Source organism: Typopeltis vanoorti, chromosome 26 (genome assembly GCF_054136105.1).
Source record: "Typopeltis vanoorti isolate ZY-2024b chromosome 26, IOZ_Tvanoo_1.0, whole genome shotgun sequence".
NCBI lineage: Eukaryota > Metazoa > Arthropoda > Arachnida > Uropygi > Thelyphonidae > Typopeltis > Typopeltis vanoorti.
In genome coordinates this window covers 11734038-11758409 of record NC_143574.1, presented here as the reverse complement: position 1 = coordinate 11758409, position 24372 = coordinate 11734038, and the positions used below count along the sequence as shown (strand labels likewise).

Here is a 24372-nt window from a genome sequence, read left to right as displayed (position 1 = left end):
CGCTGCTTTCTCCAAGATCTTAACTACTGATGACACACAAACTGGCCTATAATTAGACACTTCCAGTCTGTTACCACCCTTATGCAATGGCACTATCTTACCTTCTTTCCATTCCATGGGCACCTTTCCTGCAGCCAAATTTCATTGAAAAGCCAGGTTAAAAGGCCAATCTGACATCCAGATCCATGTGCTGCAACTTAAATATCAGCTTATCATGTGGCACCCTGTCAAATGCCTTCACTGTCTAAGAAAATTGCAGTATATGCCTTTCCCTCATCTAATGTTCTTGTAACTTTATTATAAAAGGTTAGCATATTGCTAAAACAAGAGCACCCTTGCACAAATTCATGTCGACTCTCACAGATGACATTACCCTCATCTGCCCAATGCTGTATAGTCCCTCGCTGCTTTCTCCAAGATCTTAAGTACTGATGACACACAAACTGGCCTATAATTAGACACTTCCAGTCTGTTACCACCCTTATGCAATGGCACTATCTTACCTTCTTTCCATTCCATGGGCACCTTTCCTGCAGCCAAATTTCATTGAAAAGCCAGGTTAAAAGGCACTGTCAGTTCCCTAGCATGTTCTTTCAAAACTTTTAGTGAAATACCATCCAGTCCCAAAGCTTTACTGACATCCAGAGTACTCAGTATCTGAAACACACCCTCCTCCTGTATCTCTAAACCTTGAACCTGCCCTATCCCTCTAGCATTAAAACTGACTCCTCCAGGATGAAATACTCCAATAAAGTGTTGATTGAACAATTCTACTACGTCCTCTGCATCAGTCACTATTCCCATTTTTATCCCACAATATCATTCTTCCAGTAATTTCTCCTCCTACTGGCCACATAGCTAAAAAAATTCCCTAGGATTTTCTTTGGATCTTAGGGCTAATCTCTTCTAATATTCCAGTCTTCCCTCTTATTTCAAATGCTTCTTGCATTTGTATACAAAAATTGAAGATTACCTTTAGTTCTTGTGCCAGCTTTAGAACTGATATATATGTGGCCAATTTCAGTAGTCCCATGCAATTTTTTATCTGCTCTATTCTGCAAATATACAATCACTGCTTAAGCTTCTCCCTCTTACACTCAACGTTTTCAATTTTAGTTTCCCTGCCCAACTTCAACTTGTTCAGAAAACAGTAACTTCTTCAATCACTTATGACCTTCCATGTTCAGATGCAACCCATCTCTTGCATACAGCTGTCTTTTGCTTTCAAACACATTCCAAAGTTTTTTTTCCACATTCTTGCAATCATATTATCATCACTCATCTACTTAACTCATAATTGTCAAAACGAGGCAGCGCACACACACACACACTATCCTTCCATTGACACTTTTCTTCTTCACAATATCTAACAAGCGTTCTTAAATCTTTTGCAACCTGATTTATACTACCATTCAGGTCATTTGTACCCACCATAATATCATCTTTTCTGCATCATGCCCTCTTTGTTGTTAAAGCCACTCTATTGTTCCACCAGCTAAGCACTCCTCAGGCATACTGCTCTCCATTCCCTTAATCATACAATCACCATATATTTTAGCACTCATAACTTTATTCAAGTCTAAACAAGGCTCGCTCACGGCCTTATTTTCTATGCTATTCAGCATGACTCTCCCAGTTTCATTACTTAACACTTTTATTTACTCCCTCACTCTCACGACATCTCATTTCTTCTAGACCTCTTGTGCTTTCATTGTTGACTCCCAATCACTCCCATACTATTTATTAGTTCAATCACCAAAGACTCTCCCATACTTCATATGGTCAAATCCTCTTTGACTGTGCTTTCAAGGCATGCAATTTTTACTTTTCTTCCAGTTCAAATAAGGGAAATTTCACACCTATTGGCTATCAAAAGAATGAACCCACAAGATGCTATGCCATAAAATAAATATTACAGCCTGCACTGAGTATTTTTTCATGGCCAAATTTTGACAAGAAATCCCAAGCAGTTTCAACTTTTAAGCTAGATCTACAGAAAGCTATAAATCAATGCAGAAGAAACCATTCTGGGTGGTATACTATAATAAATAGGAGCATATATGCCTAAAACGAAGTGTGCTGTGCATTATGAAATACTAAAGTGATTCCACAAGAAACCTAGTCACGATGTTGCTCCACATGAGAAAAAAAAATTGCTTGCTCACACTTAGGTCAAGGATAAAGATAAAAGGTTTAAAAAATTGTCAAGTATAATTAAACTTTATAACCAAGCAAAAACTTGCTGCAATTAGGCAGTCCTATATACTAAAATTTTAGAAATATGATCAGTTGTTTTTAAAACTAGAGGCTAGTGATAGTCATCTAATTGCATGAAACTCAGGAAGCTTAATGAACATTTCTTACTTGAATAAAAATGTAGGCATTTAGAACTGTAAGTACGATATTGTAGAGAATCATTAAATGCTTTATGGCAAATGGCTCTCTCTTCTTCATCCAACGAGGTCCAATAAATTTCACAAATAGTATATAAAACATCACGAGTCCTGTCATGAATTTTTGATCTTGCATAAAGGGCCAACTAGCCACTCTGGGATCTGAAAAAGTAATATCCATTTATGAAAATTAAAAAATACTGTACATAATATATATTATATTATTAATATCAATATGTGGTGGAGGGATATGATACAGGGAAAGTTGTTTGCAGTGTCAACACTATTCAATATGACATTGCAAACCAACTACATCAAGACTAAAGATTTTTTTTTCTTGGCATTATTTATCAACTGAAGATGCTGCTGAAAGGGAAAGTATTAAGCAAGATGAATGAAAAATTTCAGAAAGTTAAGACATGAACAAGCAGGAAGGTAAGACCAAGAATGTTTGCAAATGGATAGGGAGAGTAGTGCAAGAAGAATAGGAGAAGTAGATGATAGATAATGAAAGACAGATTGGGAAATGGGGAGAGGAAGTCAAGGTGAACAGGGAATCTATTATAACAGATCACCTGGGCCTTGGGAAAAAACACAGGAGATTATAAAGAGAAGGGTCAAGGTGGGAAAAAACCAGATGAGAGGTAGCATGAATCTAGTTTATAGACCCAGAAATGAGAAATTTACCATTTATGAATACTAAGGCATATCAAAATCAAGGAGAGCAAAGTTGTTGCATTCATTGTTGGTTTACCCAAAAATTGTTAGTATATAAAAATGAAATGTTATTGGCTGAGAAAGATATCCTGACAGGAACATATGTGAAGATGCTTTCTATGAAGATAGGAAGCGTAAGAAGGAAGTTGGAGTGCTATTGATAGAATTTTGTATACAAGGTAAAGAAGAATACAGTGAAAAATAGTGGCATTGGTATTAAGGCTATATGAGATATTTAGTTGGATACTGCCATAGGCCTGGGGATGTAGAGGATGGTGACAAGAAAATTTATAGACAGATTGTTCTAGCAGACAAGAAGGATGATCTATATGGGCAATTTTAATTATAATTACACTGGAATGAAGAGGTCAAACTGCCTTATATACATAGAGGGTATACAGTTGGATTTCATTGTTTCATCAAAGGATATTAGGATGAACAAGGTGTTGACTGCTTCCAGTTCATGAGCATGAGGTGATCATCACCTGGGTGGTGACAATCTGCATTTTTCTGCATTTGAATTTTCTGCATCTGCATTTAAAAGCTTTTAGTGATTATAAAAGCTCAAGAAACAACCAAGATTGATTTTAAAAGCTTGAGCTTTTAAAAATCAATCTTAGATTTAAAAGCTTTTAGTGATTATAAAAACTCAAAAAACAACTTGGAGCAATATCGCAGAATGATATGAAAAAAAGACCAGCGCACTACTTGGGCACTATTTAAGAACTGTTTAACAGCAGCAATGTGCATATTCCAAAATGGCAGAAGTTAAAGTAAATGTAAAGTGGAGAAATTGGAATAAGGCATCATGGAGACAGCATAAGATAGGAAGTAATCAGATAAGGAAAGGCTATCAAGCTGACTTGGCAAGAAAGCAAACCACAGTGTAAGCAGCAGTTGGCCAATCAAGTTAAGAAAAATCATGGGTGATTGAGTAAAGTTACCATTGTAGTATCAGTAAGTGCAGTGTTGCACTTGAGAATGCAAAAAAGTGTAGGGCTGTGTACTATGTTAGCAAAAAAAAAAAACTGCTCCAGAAGGTAGGAGATTTAGGATCCAGGGATAATGGTCAGAGGCTTGAAGTTTACAGGGTATGATACCTACAAAAGGTTTCAAACACTATGGTATGTTGTTGACATAAGGATCAAGCTGGCAAGTATAGATAAGGGAGGTAGCTGTACCACTGTACAAGCCTTGGCATGCTGTTTAACTAGTCTTGCAACATGGAGAGTCCCAAAGGAATGAAAATAAAGCAGAATTGTTTCACTTCACAAAGATGATTAGATTAGCTCTGAATTATAAGCTGATCTGCATGTTTGCAGTGCTTAAGGTATTGGAGAGAATAAGGATATAAAATTATTATTACACCTCCAGGGAGTCCAAAGACTCATCAAGGGAGAGTGTGCCAACAGCATCGAACAATGTCTCCTTCCAACAACTAACCACACTCAAACTTGCTTAACTTTTTGTGAGCCATTAGTAGCAGAGGCTCTACCAATCGACCAATGTGGCAAATGCATCAGACGAGGATGCATATATAGCAACATATTTAGATGTTAAATTAAAAGATGCCAAGAAATTATATATACAGGTATCCCTCGATTAATGTGGTTAATTAATCCCTCAATGTTATTGTGTATATGAAAGTTGCGTTAATCAAATATAATAATCAATGGCAAAAATTACAATTCGTCCATCATCGATTACTGTATTAATAATTTGTTTTATATGGTACTCTTATTTTATTTATTATTATTTGTCACCTCCAGGGAGTACAAAGACTCATCGAGCGAGGGCATCTACTCTACAACTCTGCTTCCACCACTCGTAATCCACCAAATGACCACAACTACACCACTATTTTTTCCACAGACAATCACAAAAATTCATTTTTTTAGAAAGACAAAAAATGAATGCAAAGTAAATATTTAATAAATACTCTTACCTACATTATTTACTGCAATTTTTTTTATCAATAGTTATCAAGAGTCATTTGCACAGTTTTAGTTTTTTTCTTATCAGCATAAATTCTATGCCAACAAGCAAAATTACTCTCCAGAACTCGGCAAGCAAGCAATAAAACAAAGAAAAAACACTGCAAATATAATACATGATGGTACAAATTACAGTAAGTGGATACTGAATCCAACATTATTTCATAACCAAATATAGAAACTACAATAGTTTCGTGTGGAATATATAGAAACTAAAAGTTTCGGCGGATGCAAGCATAAGCAACCTTATGGGCAACTTGTAATGAAGGTGGTGTAAGCTCCAGATCACTTTCCTTAGTATTTTCCATAATGTAAAGCACATCTCCTAGAGGAGATGTATGATAAATAAACCTTTGGCTCTCTATTTCAGTAATAGATGGTTTATTTTCAGTTACAATCTAGAAATTATTGAACAAAGAATAAAAAAACTCTCCCATGCTATACTGACATCAGAGGTCACGGTAAATCTCTCAGATATAGTTTACTGTTAAATACTACACCTTTACATAACACTTGTTAAACCAAACTGACAGCAAAAAACAGTGCGATCACTCATAACATATGGATGCACAGCTACTCATGACCTCCAAGCTATACACTGAATTATGTAAGAATATTTATATCAAACATTTTGCATGTATCTGTCAGATCAGCTGCGAGCTCTGCAGGGTTAAAGGTGCGTTAATCAAAACTCTTGCCACGTATATCAAGGGATTGCCACAATTAATTTCCTTGCATTAAGCAAAGGATACCTGTACTTTGTTTAATCCATTATCCACGTGTAAGCAAACAAAGTTTGCACCTGAAGTATCTTTCAAGACTGAGGCAGCTTATGGCAAAGATGGTATGACTTTGCATCACTTGGCCTTAGTATCCCATATTGCAAAGCACATCTCCTTGCAGATGTGTATAATGCTATGCATTATGGGAAGAGGTCACTACCCACCCAGACCAGTTTCGACCTTTATCGAGGTCTTGTTAGTGGGACCCAGACCAGGAGGCGAGATACCAAGGTTGAAGTAATGCATAAGTCATGGTATCAAACTAAGTATATATAATTTCTTGGTATCTTTAATTTATAATATAACCAAGTGAGAAACTTTCAACAACAAAAATATTTAGATTTTGCAAATGCCTTTGATATTGCCACACGAGGTATTGACTAAATTGGAATGGATGGAAAATTAACAAGTTGGCTAACCAATATGTAGAGAGCATAATATCCCAGAAAAGGAAGGCAATTAGTTGTATGCTACAGAATGTGTTAATAATACGAGATAAGCCATTATATTTGTAGATGATGCATGGGGAGAACTATGTAATGAGCAGAAGTGGCCTTACAGAAAAATCTGAATACATTATGGGGTAGGTAATGTTGAACTGGAAAGTGCTACCAGTTCAACATTGGAGAAGTAAAAGATTTTGGAATTGGAAGGCAAGGATGTTGCATATACAGCTGGTAAGATGTGGAAGAAAAATGAAGGATCTGGGAGTGGTGGATAGGGGCTTGAAATTTAAGAGTCATATTGCTAATATTATAAGGACATCAGTAGATTATGGAAATAAGGAGGACCTTGACATGTAGAAGAGGTTATGGTTCCATATAAGATTAGATATCGATTACCGTGTGCAGATCTGATCACCTGGTTTTCATGGGAAAATCTTGGAGAGGATCGATGGCTAAGATGTTATTAACCTCTACTGTGTACAAAGACATCAAGGGAATACCAATTACACAGCTTAGCAAATTAAGAAAATATGCAATTCAGACATAAATTGGTTAGGAACTGCTACCAGATTAATTTGAGATGATTTGTCATAGAATGAGGCAGACAGAAGTAGAACAAGAGACCATAAAAAAGCTGTAAGTATGCTTTGGTAAGTATGAGCAAATTCTGCATGGAAAATGGATGAATAGGAATACACCACCTGAGACTGTGGTATATGCAAAAACTGAAAGAGTTTAAAGCAAAGCTGAATGTGTGACAGACTTCTCAGCATAGATTAATGGTGGCCTAATATTAGAGTTGGAGAGCATTTTATAGTATTAACTATAAAATGCTCACCAACTCCAATGGATGACCTGCACATATAAAAGAGTTATCACTCTTTTATATGTGCAGGTCAGCATCCTCAGTATAATGTCAGTTGAACAAGACCTCTGATAACAAATATGCTCACTTTATGGAGATTATTAATTAGTTATTTATAATATAGATTCAGGGAGCATACTGCAAAGGTGGTGAGGGTAACTCAGAGGGTTGCTGTAATACTGAGAAGGATGCTGACCTGCACATATAAGAGTTATCATTCCATTGTATAAGGCCCTGATCAGACCACACTCAGACTATTGTTCTCAGATTTGGTCCCCAGGATTTGAAGGGGATAAATTGACTGTGGAAAGGGTACAGAAGCAGATAACAAAGATGGTTTTTTGGATTGTACAATATGAGTTATGAAGATCAACTGAGGCAATGTGGACTGCAGAATTTGGTGGATAGAAAGAGGCGATATGATTGAGACTTAAACTGTTGAGAGTCAATTACAGGGTAGATATTGGAGAATTCTTTCTTGGTGGAACAGCATGAAGGAACTAACAAGGGATCATCCCTGGAAGTTACAAAAGGAGGTTGTGTGCAAGAGGGTGAGGAGTAGTTTCTTTGCATGGAGGGTAGTTGAACCTTAGAATGCATTGCCTGAGAGAAAGGTTAGAGTGGGGACAGTTAATGGGTCCAAGGAGTGGTATGACAGACTTTGTATTTCCTAAAAACAACCTCCCACGATGAGTCTTTTGACTCCATGTGGTTAGCCTAGTGGCTATGCACTTGTAACCATATGCCTGGGGAAGGAGTGTCCTAGGTTTGATTCCCATCACTGATGGGAGGAGCTTAAGGATCTATTTCAGCCATAGCCAAGTTAGCTGGTCTTAGACTGAACAGCAGGGGTCCCACTGTTTATCTGGGTTTTTCATCCTGCAAGCAGGCAAACCGGCCCCGCAAACACACACACGGATTACAGTCATGAATATTGCATTTAGGGAATGCATCAGAGGAGTGCCGAACTGGCTACATTAATACTCTGGTAACCCCTCGTTAGGAGGTGTTAGATTGTGATAGTGGAAATTTATGTATTCCTATCTTATCACAGTCTAACATGCTTTTCCAAACAAAAGAATGAGATAAATACAATAAATTGCCTCTAAGTGTAGAATAAGTAGTGTGTGTGTGTGTGTGTGTGTGTGTGTGTGTGTGTGTGTATCAAGCATGTGTAATGAAAGGATAAATAAGTAGATATTTTGTGCCATTCACGAATGTGGTTAATTTAATATTGAAAGTGTAGAACATTAGCAGAGCATTATAAAACATGTATAAAAGAGTTATGGAATGCAAGCACAAATTCAACAGTTGGGGGAGAGTCAAGTCCAAAGGTTACCCGGAGGAGCGGCTCGCACGTCAGCATATGTGCAATAAGCAGGGCAAAGAATGGACGCTGTGACGTAATAGCAAGTGTGAGTCGGCTGGGCATCAAAAGGGGCGAGAATCGCCGAGAAGGAAGGAGAAAATATAAGGGCCATGCAACCCTGTAACAAGGCTTTTTTTCCCCTGGATTTCCTGTGTGTTCAATCCCTCATGGTAGCGGAGGGTGATGGTGCCTCGATGCCGGACGGATCCCGATAGGCAGTCGTGGGTCTCAGGGCAGTATCTCCGCGGAAAAGGACAAGTCAGGCTGTCCACAGAAGGCCAGTTTCCTGTGAACTTATGATGCCTTAAAGAACCATAAAGGAAGATAAGTAGACTTTGCTTGTGTTTCACTGTATATGAATGAAAGATTTGTGCCACATCAATGTTATAAAAGAGAACATTAATGATATAGGATAAGATTGTATTGCTATCAGTTTAGAGGGATATTGAATTTAATCTTACTATCTGTTGTTGTGTTTAAGTTCGCTTTTATATTGAATGAAGTTAAGGATAGGTTAGAGTAAAGAATTGGCATAATATAAAGAGATTGTGAAAGATATGAATGTTATCTCGTGTAGTCTGACAGAGCTACGGAGTTTTAGATTGATTGTGATAATAGTACATGATTAATGCATTAGCAAAGGTTAATATAATTCTTACTTTAGGAAGCTACTGTATAATATTTTATAAGTGTAATAGTAGTGTTTGAATTTTATATACCTTGTCTGAAACTCCCTTAAGATGGGATTTAATTTAGTGTTATTACGTGTATCAAATTTTGAGTATAATAAACCTTGCTTTTGATTCTAACAAAGACTTTGATTTCTGGAATCTGATGCACCACTTAAAATATTAATGCGAACCTATGCGAGATATTTGAAAAAGGTATATTTTGGCCACGTCTGCAGAGTTCATAGGTATCATTAAGTACTGTCCAGAGATTACCTCTTGGTTGTTGATGTTTAATAATCTAATAGCACTAAGTGGCGCAGCAAAACAAATAAAAATCTTGGCGTTTTACGAGAGGTAAATCTTAGACACTCTGATACTGCCTCTATCTCGAGGAAATTCCATTGTCCCTCAGAGGTACCATGTGATACCCGATAGTGTATTATGGAGAGAAAGCAACAAAGGTTTAAAATAAGTGTGAATAAGAAGATGCGATACAACATAAATGGTGGTAGGATATTGGTAGAATAAGGTTTAGATTAGAAAAGATTGAATAAAATTCAACCATTGTAGAATAAAAGACAAGAAATGGTTGCAACAGAGAGGACTTAACCCATCCTAGTATGATGGAGAAGGATAGGATAATGGTTCGAAGGATATCACTAGGATATAAAGGAGATGAAAAGGAGGTAGTTACCAGAGAAGCTGGAACATTACAAGCAAGCAATCTGGAATCATATATAGAAACCTCATCTGCATGAATGATGGCAGCTTACTGTTTAAGGAACATTACTGTTGAATTGTATTATTAAAATGCAATGAGGGATTCCTATATATAAGGTTGCCTTTAATTTTGCTGGATGAAAAGTAAACTTTTTCCTTCAATTTTGAAAGCAAGTAATTCTAGCAAATGTTCGCCTATCTGCTCCAACTTTGAGCGATCATAACATAATATGCAGACGAGAAGGTTGTTAAAAGGGTATATGTTCTCCCTTTGCAAGAGCCTCTGCATGTTCCGATTCTCTTTTTGTTCTGAAAAATTAGAAAAATTTGATATAGTTGTATATATTTGAGATAGTTGTAGAGAGAATATTTAAGCACAGGCAAATGCAAATAAGTGAGGAAAAACATGGTTTATAAATCAACAGGTAAATTTAAAAAGAAATTAAGATGTGAAATAGCGTAGTTGATCTTAACCACATTAACCTCTTTCCACCTTTAAAAAGATAGCGAATTACACGATTTATTGTTTGACAAATTAGCATTTTTATTAAAACTGCAGGTTAAATTGTTTTCCAATCAATCATCGATTTCTTTGTTAAAAAAATCAGTACCTATCAAACAGCCGACATGCTAAGCAATGAACTCAAGCTACTAGTAAGAATATACAGTATTCATATTCTTTCAATTAATAACATCGCATCTCTCGAAAAACTAATATCACTATGGAGATCGTTACCGATGGACTTAGCCGAAGAGCTTTTATTATTATTATATTCATGTGGGTTTCCCCCGAAGAGCTAAATGCATAGGACCTTAAATAAGGGCTCCTTTTTAATTTTAAGTAGCAGGTCTTCTACGGGGATGGGACTTGTTTTTCTCGGAAATTTTATCATTCATAGAATAAGCAAATCGGCAAGAAAAGCATGTGCAATATTTCATTTCATAGCCTCAGTCGCTATTGCCATAATTCCAAACAGCCCACACCAGAACAAGCTAAAGCAAGGAGATTAGCAAAATCATATCCGTTAACTGCTTGTGTAATTTTCGGGAAGGTTTGTTTGTGTCATGATACTGTCTTAACTGCATATTAAGGCAGCGATAAATTCAGACATATGTGAATTTTTTTCCTTTGGGGGGGGGGGGGAATAGCTGCTCTCCAGGGGAAAATGCTGGTCTTGAATTCATGCTTGCTCTTGTCATCATTCAGGGAATGAGAGGTGTGATTGAAATCTGATTAGCGGAATAATCAATTACTGACCATTTAAAACTATATTTAGAAATTTATGTACATTTAATCATACAAATAGAATATCATTTGTAAAATAAATGTATCTTTTTTAGCCGATCTCTGGCACGGGCAAGCAGGTTTTTCTCCTGGAAACTCAAGAAAATCGATCGTAGAACCCACATTATTTCAGACATTAAAAATATGAGTGTTAGGGACAGCAGATGGCGGCACTTGTCGAGCAGTCGCTCTTCACTGCATGCCACTTAGTGATAGCCTTGGGCCAGCTATCTCTAATTGGGTACCAGTGGAGATTGAACTGCCCACTCAGTCTCCAAAAGTTAGATAGGGCTAAAAACGGCCTCGCCCACTCCCTGTATGTACAGAAATAAAAAAAAAAAAAAAATCAGCTAACGCCTTTATCTTTTTCAGTTTAGCTACTTAAATACAAGTTCTACCCTATGGTTCTTTATGAACTGGCCAATAACAGTCATAAAAAGTTGGTTGTAACTTAATTTTCCCAAGCAAAATGCATGTAAAGGCTGGCTGAAGCTACTTTGACTGCGTATGGTCTGTGTTTAAGACGACGTGAAGGGAGCGGAAATGGCTATGCATGCCCATGAAATCTCAGTGCTGCAGCAAGGACCTGGAAACTCCTACAATCGAGCAAGCCAAGCCAGCTTTGATTAGACGAGCAACCATCGGCCTTCGATACACAACGCAAAGCTCAATTATTGCTGCAGAAGTTTAAGACGTCTTCAGTCTACAAAAATAAAAGCCTAAATGGAATGCTTATATGCATGCATTTATTAATAAATAAATATTACTTCTTTCTCAATTAATGAGCTTTCACAGCAAGCATAAAAAATTCGCCCCTGTTGTTCTCATACAGACGTCTTACACGGGATTTTAGTAGAGATCTTCTAAGTGGTGGACAAATATCACATTCCTCCAGCTACGGAGGAATGTGATATTTGTTGTGAAACACTCAACTATAAAAATGTTCCCATTTTGAAATTCAAAATTTCTGACCACACACCTTTATCGGTGCATTATCAGATTAAGCATATAAGTACTGTGTCAAAACTCTCGAACTCCAGTACATGATGGAATAACGAAAAAACAGAACAGCAGACACCTCAAAATCCAAGAATGAAGGAAGGGTTGTCTAAAGGACCATCTAAGCTCGCGAGGAAGGTTTGTTTTTCATTTACAGCCGAAGCTGTAAAGGTTGCGAGATCACTGTATTATGTCCGTAATTGGGCATTTTTCTAATCTAGTAATGTAAATAATGTTGCTTGTTTTGCGGGATGAAAAACTTAAATTTCGTAGAAGCTTCAAGTTCCTGAAAAAACAGTAAAGGTTTGCTTCTTCTAGACGGAATTCGAATCCAAGCAAACGCGAGGGCGAACAATAGTCTTAATTATGTAGACTCAGTGAGGTTAGCTAGATTATTTCATCCTAGCCATGAACCAGCTGTGTCTTGTTATTTTCTATAATATATTAATAATAATACATTGAGAGAGATATCCATGTAACTGTTACGATTATCGAGGAAGCTATCAAATTCACTAGAATTCTACGATTTATAAAATCCTCCGGGAATACCGATGAAGGGAGTTTCGGTCATGTTTTTTCTTCTGGGAAGACTGGGCTCTCCAATAGTTGCATAGCAACGTACAAGTTCGAAATTGTGTGCTGCGCATGGAATACTAAGACATGTGAAGCCACCTACCCTCTATAGAAATGTGTAGTCGTGAATTTCCTTCACCTGCAAAACGGTTTGCTCATACTTGGGGTAAACAAGAATTTCTTAAGAATAGTTTGCTTTGTAACCAAAGCTGGGGAGAAGTACTTTTGGCTGTCCTTCAGAATATAAAAAAAGGTGTGTAGTTTCCTCAGACTATGCTTTGTCAAAACATTTTAAATAAACGAACGCGATTTTAGTCAGCCAATGAACGTCAACTACGGCTATACAATAGCAGCACCTGCGTGCTTGCCGGCATATTTGTACATCTGTTCGAAGGTTTTGTCCGCTATGGCTGTTTTAGAAAGTATCTAAAGTGAAAAACATTGCAGCTATTATCAAAATCATTTTATATCATCACCATAATAGTATAATTAGTTTTAAATATTATCAGCTTAATGCTAATTTAGTTATACACAGTCAAATTACGCCTCCCAAGTGTAACAATACATTTTTAACCCAACATCGGGTTAACAATGTATTGCTACTGGTTCTTATCTTTGAACGGGGCAATTCTATAGTGGTGGTATACAGTTTTAAGATACCAACATTACCCTTATATGAAGAGAGATTTCGTTTTTGATCGAAATAACTTTCTATGTATTTTTTGGTTAAAAACTTCCTAAAAAGTCTGCAAGACATCTCATATACGTAACGGAAAATTTAATTCTGCAAAGTTATGAAGTCACTGCTTATTTCATATTTTCAATCTAAACTTAAAATCAATAGAAATAACATACCTCCTCCTTGGGCTAAAATGTCGTACGACGATCTTGTAACATTCTCCTTGAAGGCCGACATGTCTAAAGTGGCGTATACTTCTCGATTTCTAGAAAAAATAACGCATTGGTGTTATACTGGAAACTCACGCATTTCCATTATTTATTGAAAGTAAAAAACAGGTTTATTGTTTCTTTACAATATGTACATAACACAAATAACAAGAAACGCGCTAGAAAAAATATTCTACTTTCAATAATTCAAATTAAATGGTTGACGCCTCTTACTTTTCTCCCACTCATGCAAAAGTAACGGAGATTATTAGTAGAGCATTTTATTAAGGGGGAAAAAAAAAATTCTCACTTGCTCTGGAATATTCCACAAACTTCATGTAATCCATTGTGAATCTCAATTGGACTTTCTCCATGAAGTTTCAATTCTAATTAACAAAATGCACAACAGACCTGAAATGCTATTTTGAGCAAATATTTTGCAGACCAAGCACGCTAAAAACAGAAAAGTGCACGTTTTTACTAAGGCTAGCTTACCACTAACGTAAGATGAAAACCATTACATCAACCCTTGGACTATGCATGCGTATGCAGAACTTATGAAATGCTCATGAATTCACATGACGATAAAACTTATACCTTGGAGTATTTATGAACATCCTTGAGAATGTAAAATTTTTCAGGAAGCTTAGGCTACGGAAAGGGAAAAGTACAAAGACAGCAGAAATGACAATGAATAGCGTACACCCTTAAGTTCTGCGTAGAAAAATAAAACAGCAGCTGCATATGTAAAACACTGACATCCTTTAAGAATTTCTCTTTAAAAAAAGAAAAAATTAATAATTTTTTTTATTAATAATTAACGAGCGAGTTCCAGATTATACAAAAACATACAAAAAGCAGTTCTTGTCGCTAAAACATCAGCTACAATAAGCGAACATGAAAAATAAGCTAAATTAAATTTATTGAAATGTTAAAGATTTTGAAGAGCACTTCGGAGCAGTTTTCCATGTAAATCCATATCAACATGACTGCCATACAGGGAGAAAAAGCTTCCAGAAAAGCCACCTTCATGTATTATATTGTTCTAGACTCATGCTATGTGCTGTTTTTACATGTTTAAAACGTTGAAGGGTTAACAGATCATTCTTCATTGGCATATTTTACATCCATGTAAAATATGCCAATGAAGGTAGTCCTCTGAAATATAGATCAAGATCTCCCAGCATAAAGCATGTGAAAGTTACGTGCAGTTTTCAATTTCGATTATACTCACTATTGAGTGGATGTTCTGTTAGCATACAGAACACTAAACGACGAAAAATGACCTCAAATCCCCATCTCATTTTTCATTTATAGACTTTTCAAGGCCAAGTAACTTGATCTCCTAGAAAGTGACATAACAGGAGGGTTAATCTTGTCGATAAAATGAAATATGACACTGTCTGACCGTTTTGTCTCGTGGGAGGAAACTGCTACCGTTCCAAAGTGGATAAACTCGCTTAAAAATAACTCTAGTATAAACCCATATATATAATTATTTACGTCTTAGGTGATAGATAACAAAACAGAACAAGTAAATACTTTCAGATACTTGGGATCTGATTTATCATACGAAGTAGTAAAAGACAGACACTAAAATATCAAACTTTGTCAAAGTAAATGGTAAATAATGTATTTAAATGAAGAAATTTTAAAATCCCTGAATATAAAACCAATTATTTACTACATAAGACAGTATAAACAAAACTGGATAGAACATTTAAATCGAATGGACAACAGCAGAGTACAAAAAATAAGTGGAAAAAGAAGAATCAGAAGCCCAAGAATTGAGATGGTATAAGACCGGAACAGGCCACCTGGCCTAAAATCCATTTTTGGAAGACGTCACAGGTAAACAAAGCAATATCATTCGGAGAACATGTGACCAAATATTGCGCATAAGTCTAATTCTATGCTATTTAAATTTTCCATTCTTCGCATTTAAAAAAAAAAAGAAATTAAGTTACACATAAAATGAATGTGTAACTTAATTTCTTTCGTTTAAATTTAAAAATTTTAAATAAAAAAAGTTAATTAGTAAAACTAATCCATTTGAAAATAAGATTCGTTTAGGTTCTCCATGAAATAGAATGCAAATAATTTATTATACTTAGTGTACGAACAGCGGTGAATATTTATAGTCATTTTCGGAATATAAATAAAAAGGCTCGCCATAATTATCAAAGATCTTCAAGTACGTCAATCCGGAATGAACTTTCGACTACGCGAATGTTTTGCACGTCACTAACCACATTTCTCAATATAGCTAAAAGGGTAATCAATACCTTAATATCAAACCTAGTTGATATTTCTTAATTCAATAGATGTGAAAGACTTGTTTGATATTAAGCAGTTAAGACATCTCTGGGCACGCTGAAGCACGTTTCCAAATGTGTCACAAGGTGGAAGCACAAGCTAATTTATGAGCATCTGCGAGAACGAATAAATGTTCTTCACATATTCTTCAAACAATAACAGACAACTGGTCTAAGCACGTGTACAGCACCATATGCTGTTTACGTGTGGAAATGTCAGTGTATTATTTCGTTTGCACTCATAAGCAGAACATTGTACTTGCACGCGAGCTAAAAATATGGCAAAATTGTCTGAACAGATTAGCAGTTTCAGGCAGCCACATGTTTGCACCAAACGAGAAACAGAATGCACTTCCATTGCAGTGGTAGATATATTGTTATTGAAACACCTGCTTCCAATAGAACACTACTTATAACAAAGCCTGTTTATATGAAGAAATGGATGCGTGCGAAGGGCATTTTAAAAATATATGCAGGGAATCGAACAGCTTGAATATTGAGATCTTTATTATAAAAGAAGAATTCTTTACGATTATTACAAGGAATAATTTCTTTCGTAAGACTTAATTGTCTTAATTGTTAAGACACTTAAGTCTTAATTCTTAAGACACTTAAGTCTTAATTCTTAAGACACTTAAATCAATTAAGACAATTAAGACAATTAAGACACTTAAGACACTTAAGACACTTAAGACACTTAAGACACTTAAATCTTAATTAACTTAATTGTCTCAAAGTTAAGAATTATACAAGCATGCTCTTTCCTCATTCTTGAGAGGACACTTGTCTTGATAACGTCACTTCCTGTTTGCGTGTGGGGTTCATCACAGATTTGCTTCTACAAGACGCGCAGACTCGAGAGATTTATTATAAATTATTTAATTTTATTATAAATCTTGTAAGCACAAATCATATACTAACCACCATATTAACCGGTCTCATACGGGGGTGGAGGATTTTTCACTTTTATTACAGTACAGTATTTTTTTCATACTGTCGATTGTCCAGTTATATTGTAGGCCTATTTTGATTTATTGTGTGTTCACGTTCGCTTTTTTTTATACTGTATAGTACGTACTGTATTGTCGGCATGAATCACCGAATTTGAAATCAATCAGATGCCGAAATTATAAATATGACGCTACAGAATGAGTTAAAAGACGATGAAGAACTCGAAGAAAAAAAATAAAACATGAAGAGGCAGTTGACAGTTTTAATATGCGTATAGAATGGGCTAAGCAGAATGATACGCCATTCCACAAAATTTTATTGCTGATGCAGCTCCGAGAAGCATTAGAAAAAAGTTTAGATTCCAAGAAGTAAAAGAAAATCAGTGTTTTTTTTTTTTACAAAATAAAAAAAAACTTATTTTGTGAAACTTGTGTGTGTCGTGTACAAGAAAGTGATTTTTTTTTTACGCAAATTAAGCTATGTACTGAACTATGCAATTTTATTAAATCAGAATCCTCAACAATATAACTACATAGAAAACTAAATTTTTTACTAAAATAAACTTGTGTACTGTATTATTTTTTAAGCTTTACATTACAGTTCAGTAGCTTTTTTTCCTATCAGTTACTTGATTTATTTACAGAATTAAAATTTATGTACCATTAGAATCTTATTATTTTTGTCTTAAACGCTAACTATTGTTCTCTTAGGGGGAAAATTTGCTAATCCGAACGAGCACTGTTTTTATTAGTTCGGATTAGCGAGATACCACTGTACTTAGTTTCCATTGTTTTAATTATAAGTCTTAACGTTTCAGCTTCCAATTCATGTAATTTAAAGCCATGCTATACGAAAATGGCACTTTATGTTGGAATATCCGTTGAGTGCGTTAGCTAAATATTGCCGATTGCAGCAGTAAAACATTTACTAATTAATAAGTAGACTAACCAGATTTTAAGGTTTCTAAATGGGAAGGCATCTTTCGATCCTCTCGAGTCTGATGCGCGTCTTGTAGAAGCAAATCTGTGAACCACACACACAAATAGGAAGTGACGTTCTCAAGAATGAGGAAAAAGCATGTTTGTATAATTCTATGACATATCATGAATCAGCTCGGTGACTGTTAACGAAATATAAGCATGCTGTCGATCCCTCTGATTAGTTAAAACATAATGAAAAGGATGGGATTAGCTGCAGATTTTAATAAGGTGTTAAAACACTGCGTTTATCCCTGTAATAAAAGTAAATCATAATGAGAGAAATTATTTTACAGTTCCTCTACATCAGCGTCACTGCGATTTCTCCCTTGGCAGAAAGTTTTGAGTATGGCCTATTTAATACTTTCATTACAGCTAATGAGAGCCCTCGCTTCTAACCCCCGCATCACAGAATTCGAAGAATGGTGATTTTGCCACCATTCTTCGAATGATACTTCATTTGAAGTATACAAGTGATACTTCAAATTTAAAGAAAATGGAAATTTTAACAAAACCTTCACGACTATCTATTGCAGTTGTTTAAATTATAATTAAAACTTATTGTGAAATGGAAGTGTTCACAAAAACTAACTTTCAGCTTATTTAGTGATACGAAATTTCATACTCGATCGGTCGAATTTAGTTTTGCTTGAAACAGATGACAACATTTATAAAATTAGAGCGAATCGCTGGCATGTATAATATATGTTCTAACTCAAAATAAAAACAAATTAATGCAGAAATACGGGGGAAAAAATTATGAAAAGTTAGTAGTCAAATACATTTTAGTTCATATTTATTCATGCCTGGAGAAATCCGGTCAAAACGGATTTGACCGATTTTTTTTTTTTTAAATTGGTTATATTACATACGTACATGCGCGAGCACACGGCTTCATTTGTTTAAAGTTAAAATTTTATTATTTCCCAGTTTAATTTGTCACCACGTTTGAAATATTATCATATCATATGCAAGTGGAAACATTTTTCGGGGAAAAAAAATCTAGGACTCAGAGAATATAATAAATATTGATGTAATTGTACTATTAATTTAATTTAAAAAGCATGATCTTGAGTTATTATCTACAGTGTAACGAAAACCGAGTGATCAGCTACTCTACTGATCACAGTCAATTTCGAGAAAACAGGACAAGCAGCAGAAAAATCATTTCAAAGCGATACTCGATAGAAAGAAAAAAAAATCATACTTACAATTCCACCATTGTTTTAACGACGAGTCCAACTCCTTAGAGGTTCTATAATAATTTACTATCCTTCAAAATTTAGGCGTACGTATATACAGTTGTCTGTAAAGCAGGAAAAACACAAATAGCCAATGAGAAACTTTCTACCAAACGACAGAGTTGTGACACGAGCTTCAGATGAGCAAACATTTCGAAACCAATATGAACAAAAAAAAAAAAAAAAGCTTTAGTTTAATAGCGAGTAAGACGTCACATTTGAAAAACGTAGTTAGCTGAATCAATTGAACTTTGCTGCACGGAGACTTGTGGTCGAGGACGTAGCTAGGCTATTTCTCCACACAGTGCTCATTTTCCAAAACCATTATTTCAGTAGTATGTACGAATATTATATATATATTTTTTTAAAGAAAATATAGAAACCCAGTTTCGTAATATATCCAGTGATTCATTCACAACTTTTTACTCTTCTTCAATTACGTCAAACTAGCTTCAGAAACAAAACAGTAAGTCTACTTGATTATTTAAATTGCTATTTTGAGAACAGTAAATAACGGCAAACCCCTCTTCCTGATTCAAACGTCATAAATAAACTAATTTAAAGATGTCGATAATCGGGCTGATTCAAATCGCGCAAATACACTACAAAAAACCCAAAACGTTCATGTTCCTTCATTCATAAGACTTCCTAATTATGCTAATATGATATTCAATTAAAAATTCTTAACGTGTGCGCGTGCATACGTGTTTTCCATGTTGCAATGGAATTATCTCATGTTTTATTCATCGCCGCGCTACAAATTAGTTAAAACGAGAAAGCGAGAACACCAGCTGTTATTTATGGAGCAAGGGCAAATAGTCTGCGTGGGGGGGGCATTCACTTCAATGTTTTAGATACCAAATTTAACTCATCAGTTTAAGAAAATTAATCTGTAAGAGTTAGATCGAATCGCAAAAGTAACTTTATGGAAAAAATACAAATTATGAAATCGAAAGATTATGTAGGCCGAGGAGTGAATGTTCTATTATATAATTAGTATGTTTATCAAATATAATCGACGAATTATTACGGAAGGGGCGGAGATAATTAATATTGCCTGCGCTGTCCTCAGGATGTCCATGGTTACAAGTTTTTGATCAAGGATCTTCCCACTTATCCCAGTTCCCGATATCCCAAGTCTGTAAATCAGTTTCCCAATACTTCGACTTATATCCGGGTATTTAATCGAATCTTCTACACTCATGGGTTTATTGTTCGACCGATATTGTCACGAGCTTCTGTTATACTCTGGTATAAGTCATATCCGTCTGGAATAACCGGTTGATCCTTTTGCGGGAGTAGAAACAGTTCTTCGGAAATCTTTGGCACCCCCCCCCACCCCCAGTAAGACTGGTTAACTCGCTTTAACTTCACCGAAATATGCTTGCAATGGTCAGCAACAAAATTGAAATACGACTGTACATAATCTTTGTTCACTGAATTTGCAGTCAGTGTTACACAAGTGTTTGTGTAACACAAACATTTCGCAAGGGCCAAGTGCTCTAAGCTTGCCTCTTGCTCAAATGAATGACAATCGAGTCCTCTGGTGCGACCAACGTTTCGTCAGAAGGGTAACATCAGAAAACTACTGAACAGCCTTGATGCTAATAATTTGGTCCAGATGGTATCCTCCATTTGTGCTAAAACTTTGGCTGGAGAATTAAAATCCATTCTGTATTTTCTATATACGCCATCATACCCATCTGGCATCTACCCAACAGCATGAAAGCAAGCCTTTTTCCTAAAAAAAAAAAGGGAGAGGGAGTCACCCAAAGTCTCGTACCATTGCCCTAGCTTCAATACTCTCGAAATCGATTGAGAAAGTCAGCCAACTCTCAGTAAACTCGGTGAATTAGTAATCACCAATATGGATTCCGCCATTCTCGTTCTACGCCCTCTGTCCAAAAAGAAACCGAACTTTTTGAAAATAGAAGAAACTAGTGGCGCCACCTGTTGTATCGTTTTGTTGTCGAAAGCGGCAACCTTCATTAGTGTTGTGTCAATTGTTTATGATTTGTTTCATTAGAAGCCGAGTTATAGTGCCAAGAGTGACACTGTTTTGACGAACGGTCGGAAAATGAGTTTCAAACAGAGCTGCGATTGACTTTTGTGTTAAACTTGGTAAAGGTTTTACCGTCTTTCATGGCTAACCTTTATCCAGGCCATGGAATGATGGAGACACACATTGACTTAATATTTTTAAGACAATTTGATCGTCTATCATGATCTTTCAAGCTACCACCGTATGGTTTCCCTCCTGCCCTTTCTCATGGGATTGATTTACAGTTTCCCCTCCTATCGTTCATTGCATGTCGTGATTAGACCTTCCTCTCAGATGTCTTTAGTGGCACGTGCGAGAATATATGTGACGTAACTTCATGACAGTACTCTCCATTCCTCTTTCTCATTGTAGTACCCAAATAATTCAAAGCTTCAAGAATCTTTCATGACCGATGTCTTAAATACTAGATCCTCTTACAACTCAAATGTATCGGCTGAAAGCCTCTTCCAAAAATTCAAGTACTGTGAATTTCAAAAAAAAAAATCATTTACGAGTGATTTTTAGTAATTAGCTAGTAACGGTGCATTCTATTTTGATAGTTTAGTAGCAGATTCATTTATACTTATCTGTTCTACCCTAAATTCTCAATTCCTGTTAGTACAGAGATCAGGAATTTGGACTATCAGGAGCCATTAAAAAATTCTGCGAGCCATAAGCTAAATCCAGATTTATCTGTTTTTATGAAAAAGTATCTCAAGCCCTCACTTAAACCTCTGTCAGTAATTTCCCTTGCTGTCATTAAGTGTCAGATTATCACAATTTTAATTAACTCGATAAACTTAAGTTTTCATTACAGAAGTTTTAATTTGCATAATCGATATTTGAGCAAATGTGCCCCCCAGCTCATTTTACAGAACGCTAAAAATAGTGCAATCAGTTCCCGACACCTGATCTAGGGCTATGCTAACATGCTCGAGTTAAAGTATTTTCATGATACATTGCGACCAAATATTTTGATATGTCGATAGTAAAATTTTCAATCAGAAGATTGCAATACTCAAACCTTGTATATTCGACTTTTGTAATTTCTTTGAGATTTCTAATTCCAAGTCGGTTAAGTCATATCTATTTTGACGAAATTTACCATTAAAAAAGAAATCTATAGGAACTCCTTTCTACAGAAGATTATAAAAAGAAAAACGCCATAACCTGTACGTATTAAGCTGAAAAGTAACCTCATTTCAGTTAACCAATCAAACTAAGCCTACTTCGATATGTAACAAAGTGCTTCAATACTCTGAAATAGCGTTTCAAGTCGAGTACAATTTTCGCAACTTGTTACGAAGTTAAACCAAGAAAGGTTTGTAAAATGGCTTACGAAAAGTTCTCACTGTCTTTTATTGGGGTCAAATCACTTGCTGAAACGTAAATAACCACGAAAATTAAACAAGGATATGTTTACTTTTTTGCTTATGCAATACATAAGCAAACGCAGCGCCACCAACAATTCTAAAGCTTTTACTGCATTTTTCGTTGCGTTAAGCAACTAAAAATACAAAGCTTTAGGCCTACATGATCTCGTCATTTATTATACTTAATTTTAATTAGTCCAGCATTCTGGGTTTAGATAAATTCCGATAAAACTTTAAATTTATAACAACTTTTTTTTTTCGTTAAAAAAAATGTCGGCATTGTTCTGTACAGCTAATTCGCTTTAAGTCTAATCGTTTCATAATCGATATGGAACCTTTTGAACTGATTAAAAATAAAAGATTGTTATATAATTTAGATTAAAAAAATGGCAAATGAAGTGTGCATCTTTACTAGCATTCCCGAATTCGAAAAGATGATGGAAACTGTTTACTAGTGCCATAAGTGATTACGATTAGTAAAAAGATAAATCTTGCAATTTGTTTCCATCCAATATTGAGTTTTATCCATTCAGAGTTTATAACGTAAAAGGCAAACCGCACAGAAAATTAACACTCAATTCACATTACTATGACAGTGTTACTTCGGCTGCCAACCTTGGCAGGATTTGAATCCAGGTCTTTCTAACGGTTCCGATTGAACCTTTAGTAATTGTACAGCCTTGAAGCCTGCCCTACCCGAATTATCAGGCTCACTACAACACTGAGATGTATCCATCGCTTCAGAACAATTTCCTCTCCTCGAACTTAACAGAATCTCTTTCATAGTACAATTTCCAATCAAGATTTCACTGGTAATGAAAGCATGTCTAGCTGATTCGTTCCGATCACCTTTCTTGCATCTGCCTTGATTTATTTAAAAAGCTTTCACGTAGAAATCTATAAAATATAAAATTAATAAATCCGCCATGGCGCAATTGGAAGAATAGCGGAACATTGCGCCCTTCGATTTGAAAAGACCCGGGTTCGATTCTCGTCGTGACGAGGGGAATCGTTATATGGGCTTTTTCGGTTGATGGTAGCCGATCTCATGCGGTGGTAGCAGGGTTTTCGCTCTCTCCCCCCGGAAACTCGGGGTTTTCATCCCGCATACAGACAAATCGGCCTTCAGAACACACACGCAATTTACAAACAAAAAATGTTGGTGATGGGCGCTAGATGGCGTTGATCGTAGTTGGAGAGGACGAGATGTATTCAGCGAATTAGAGTAGGTGCCCTCCCACGATGAATCCTTGGACTCCCTGGAGGTGTCACGTAATAATAAATAGAAAAATCCTTAGCCTGCTCTCACGGTATTAATGTAACTAGCATGTATGCTTAGAGCCTTCTGTGAGTAGGAATAAAAATATTTCCTTGGTGTTTAAAATGTTTAAACACCTGTTCGATTGGTTATTACAGTCCGTCTATATGCAAGTTATTCCAGAATTCTGGCTAGATCAATGTTATTAAAATAGTATTGGAAATTTTTTACAAAACATTTAGCAAACAGTGTCAAATTTTGCTGCAATCGGATCAATTTGCATGTGCAAGTTATATATTGAACTGTTCGCCGAATATTCAGAGTATAGAAGAATGCTATTACGAAAATAACCTTTGTGATTGTCTTAATTTTGCTTATTTTCTGACGAGATCTTCCTGAAACTAATATTGTCAGTGCTAATACTGTTTATAACAACGAATTCCTAGCTTCCAGGAAAGTTAAAATGTTCAGGATCCTTCAAAACAGTTTGGCTGCAAGAATAAAGAAGAACCGC

General features: G+C 35.8%; 1 protein-coding gene across 1 annotated transcript in view; it reads right to left on the bottom strand.

Moving 5' to 3' along the window:
• Positions 1-24372, bottom strand: part of LOC150092326 (uncharacterized) — a 279626-nt gene that overhangs the window by 187926 nt on the left and 67328 nt on the right. The window contains exons 3-4 of the mRNA XM_090414847.1: positions 13670-13758; positions 2365-2555 (exon numbers count right to left, since the gene is read on the bottom strand). Of these exons, the coding sequence (XP_090270973.1) occupies positions 2365-2555; positions 13670-13758 (280 nt within the window). The remainder of the gene's footprint in view (positions 1-2364; positions 2556-13669; positions 13759-24372) is intronic.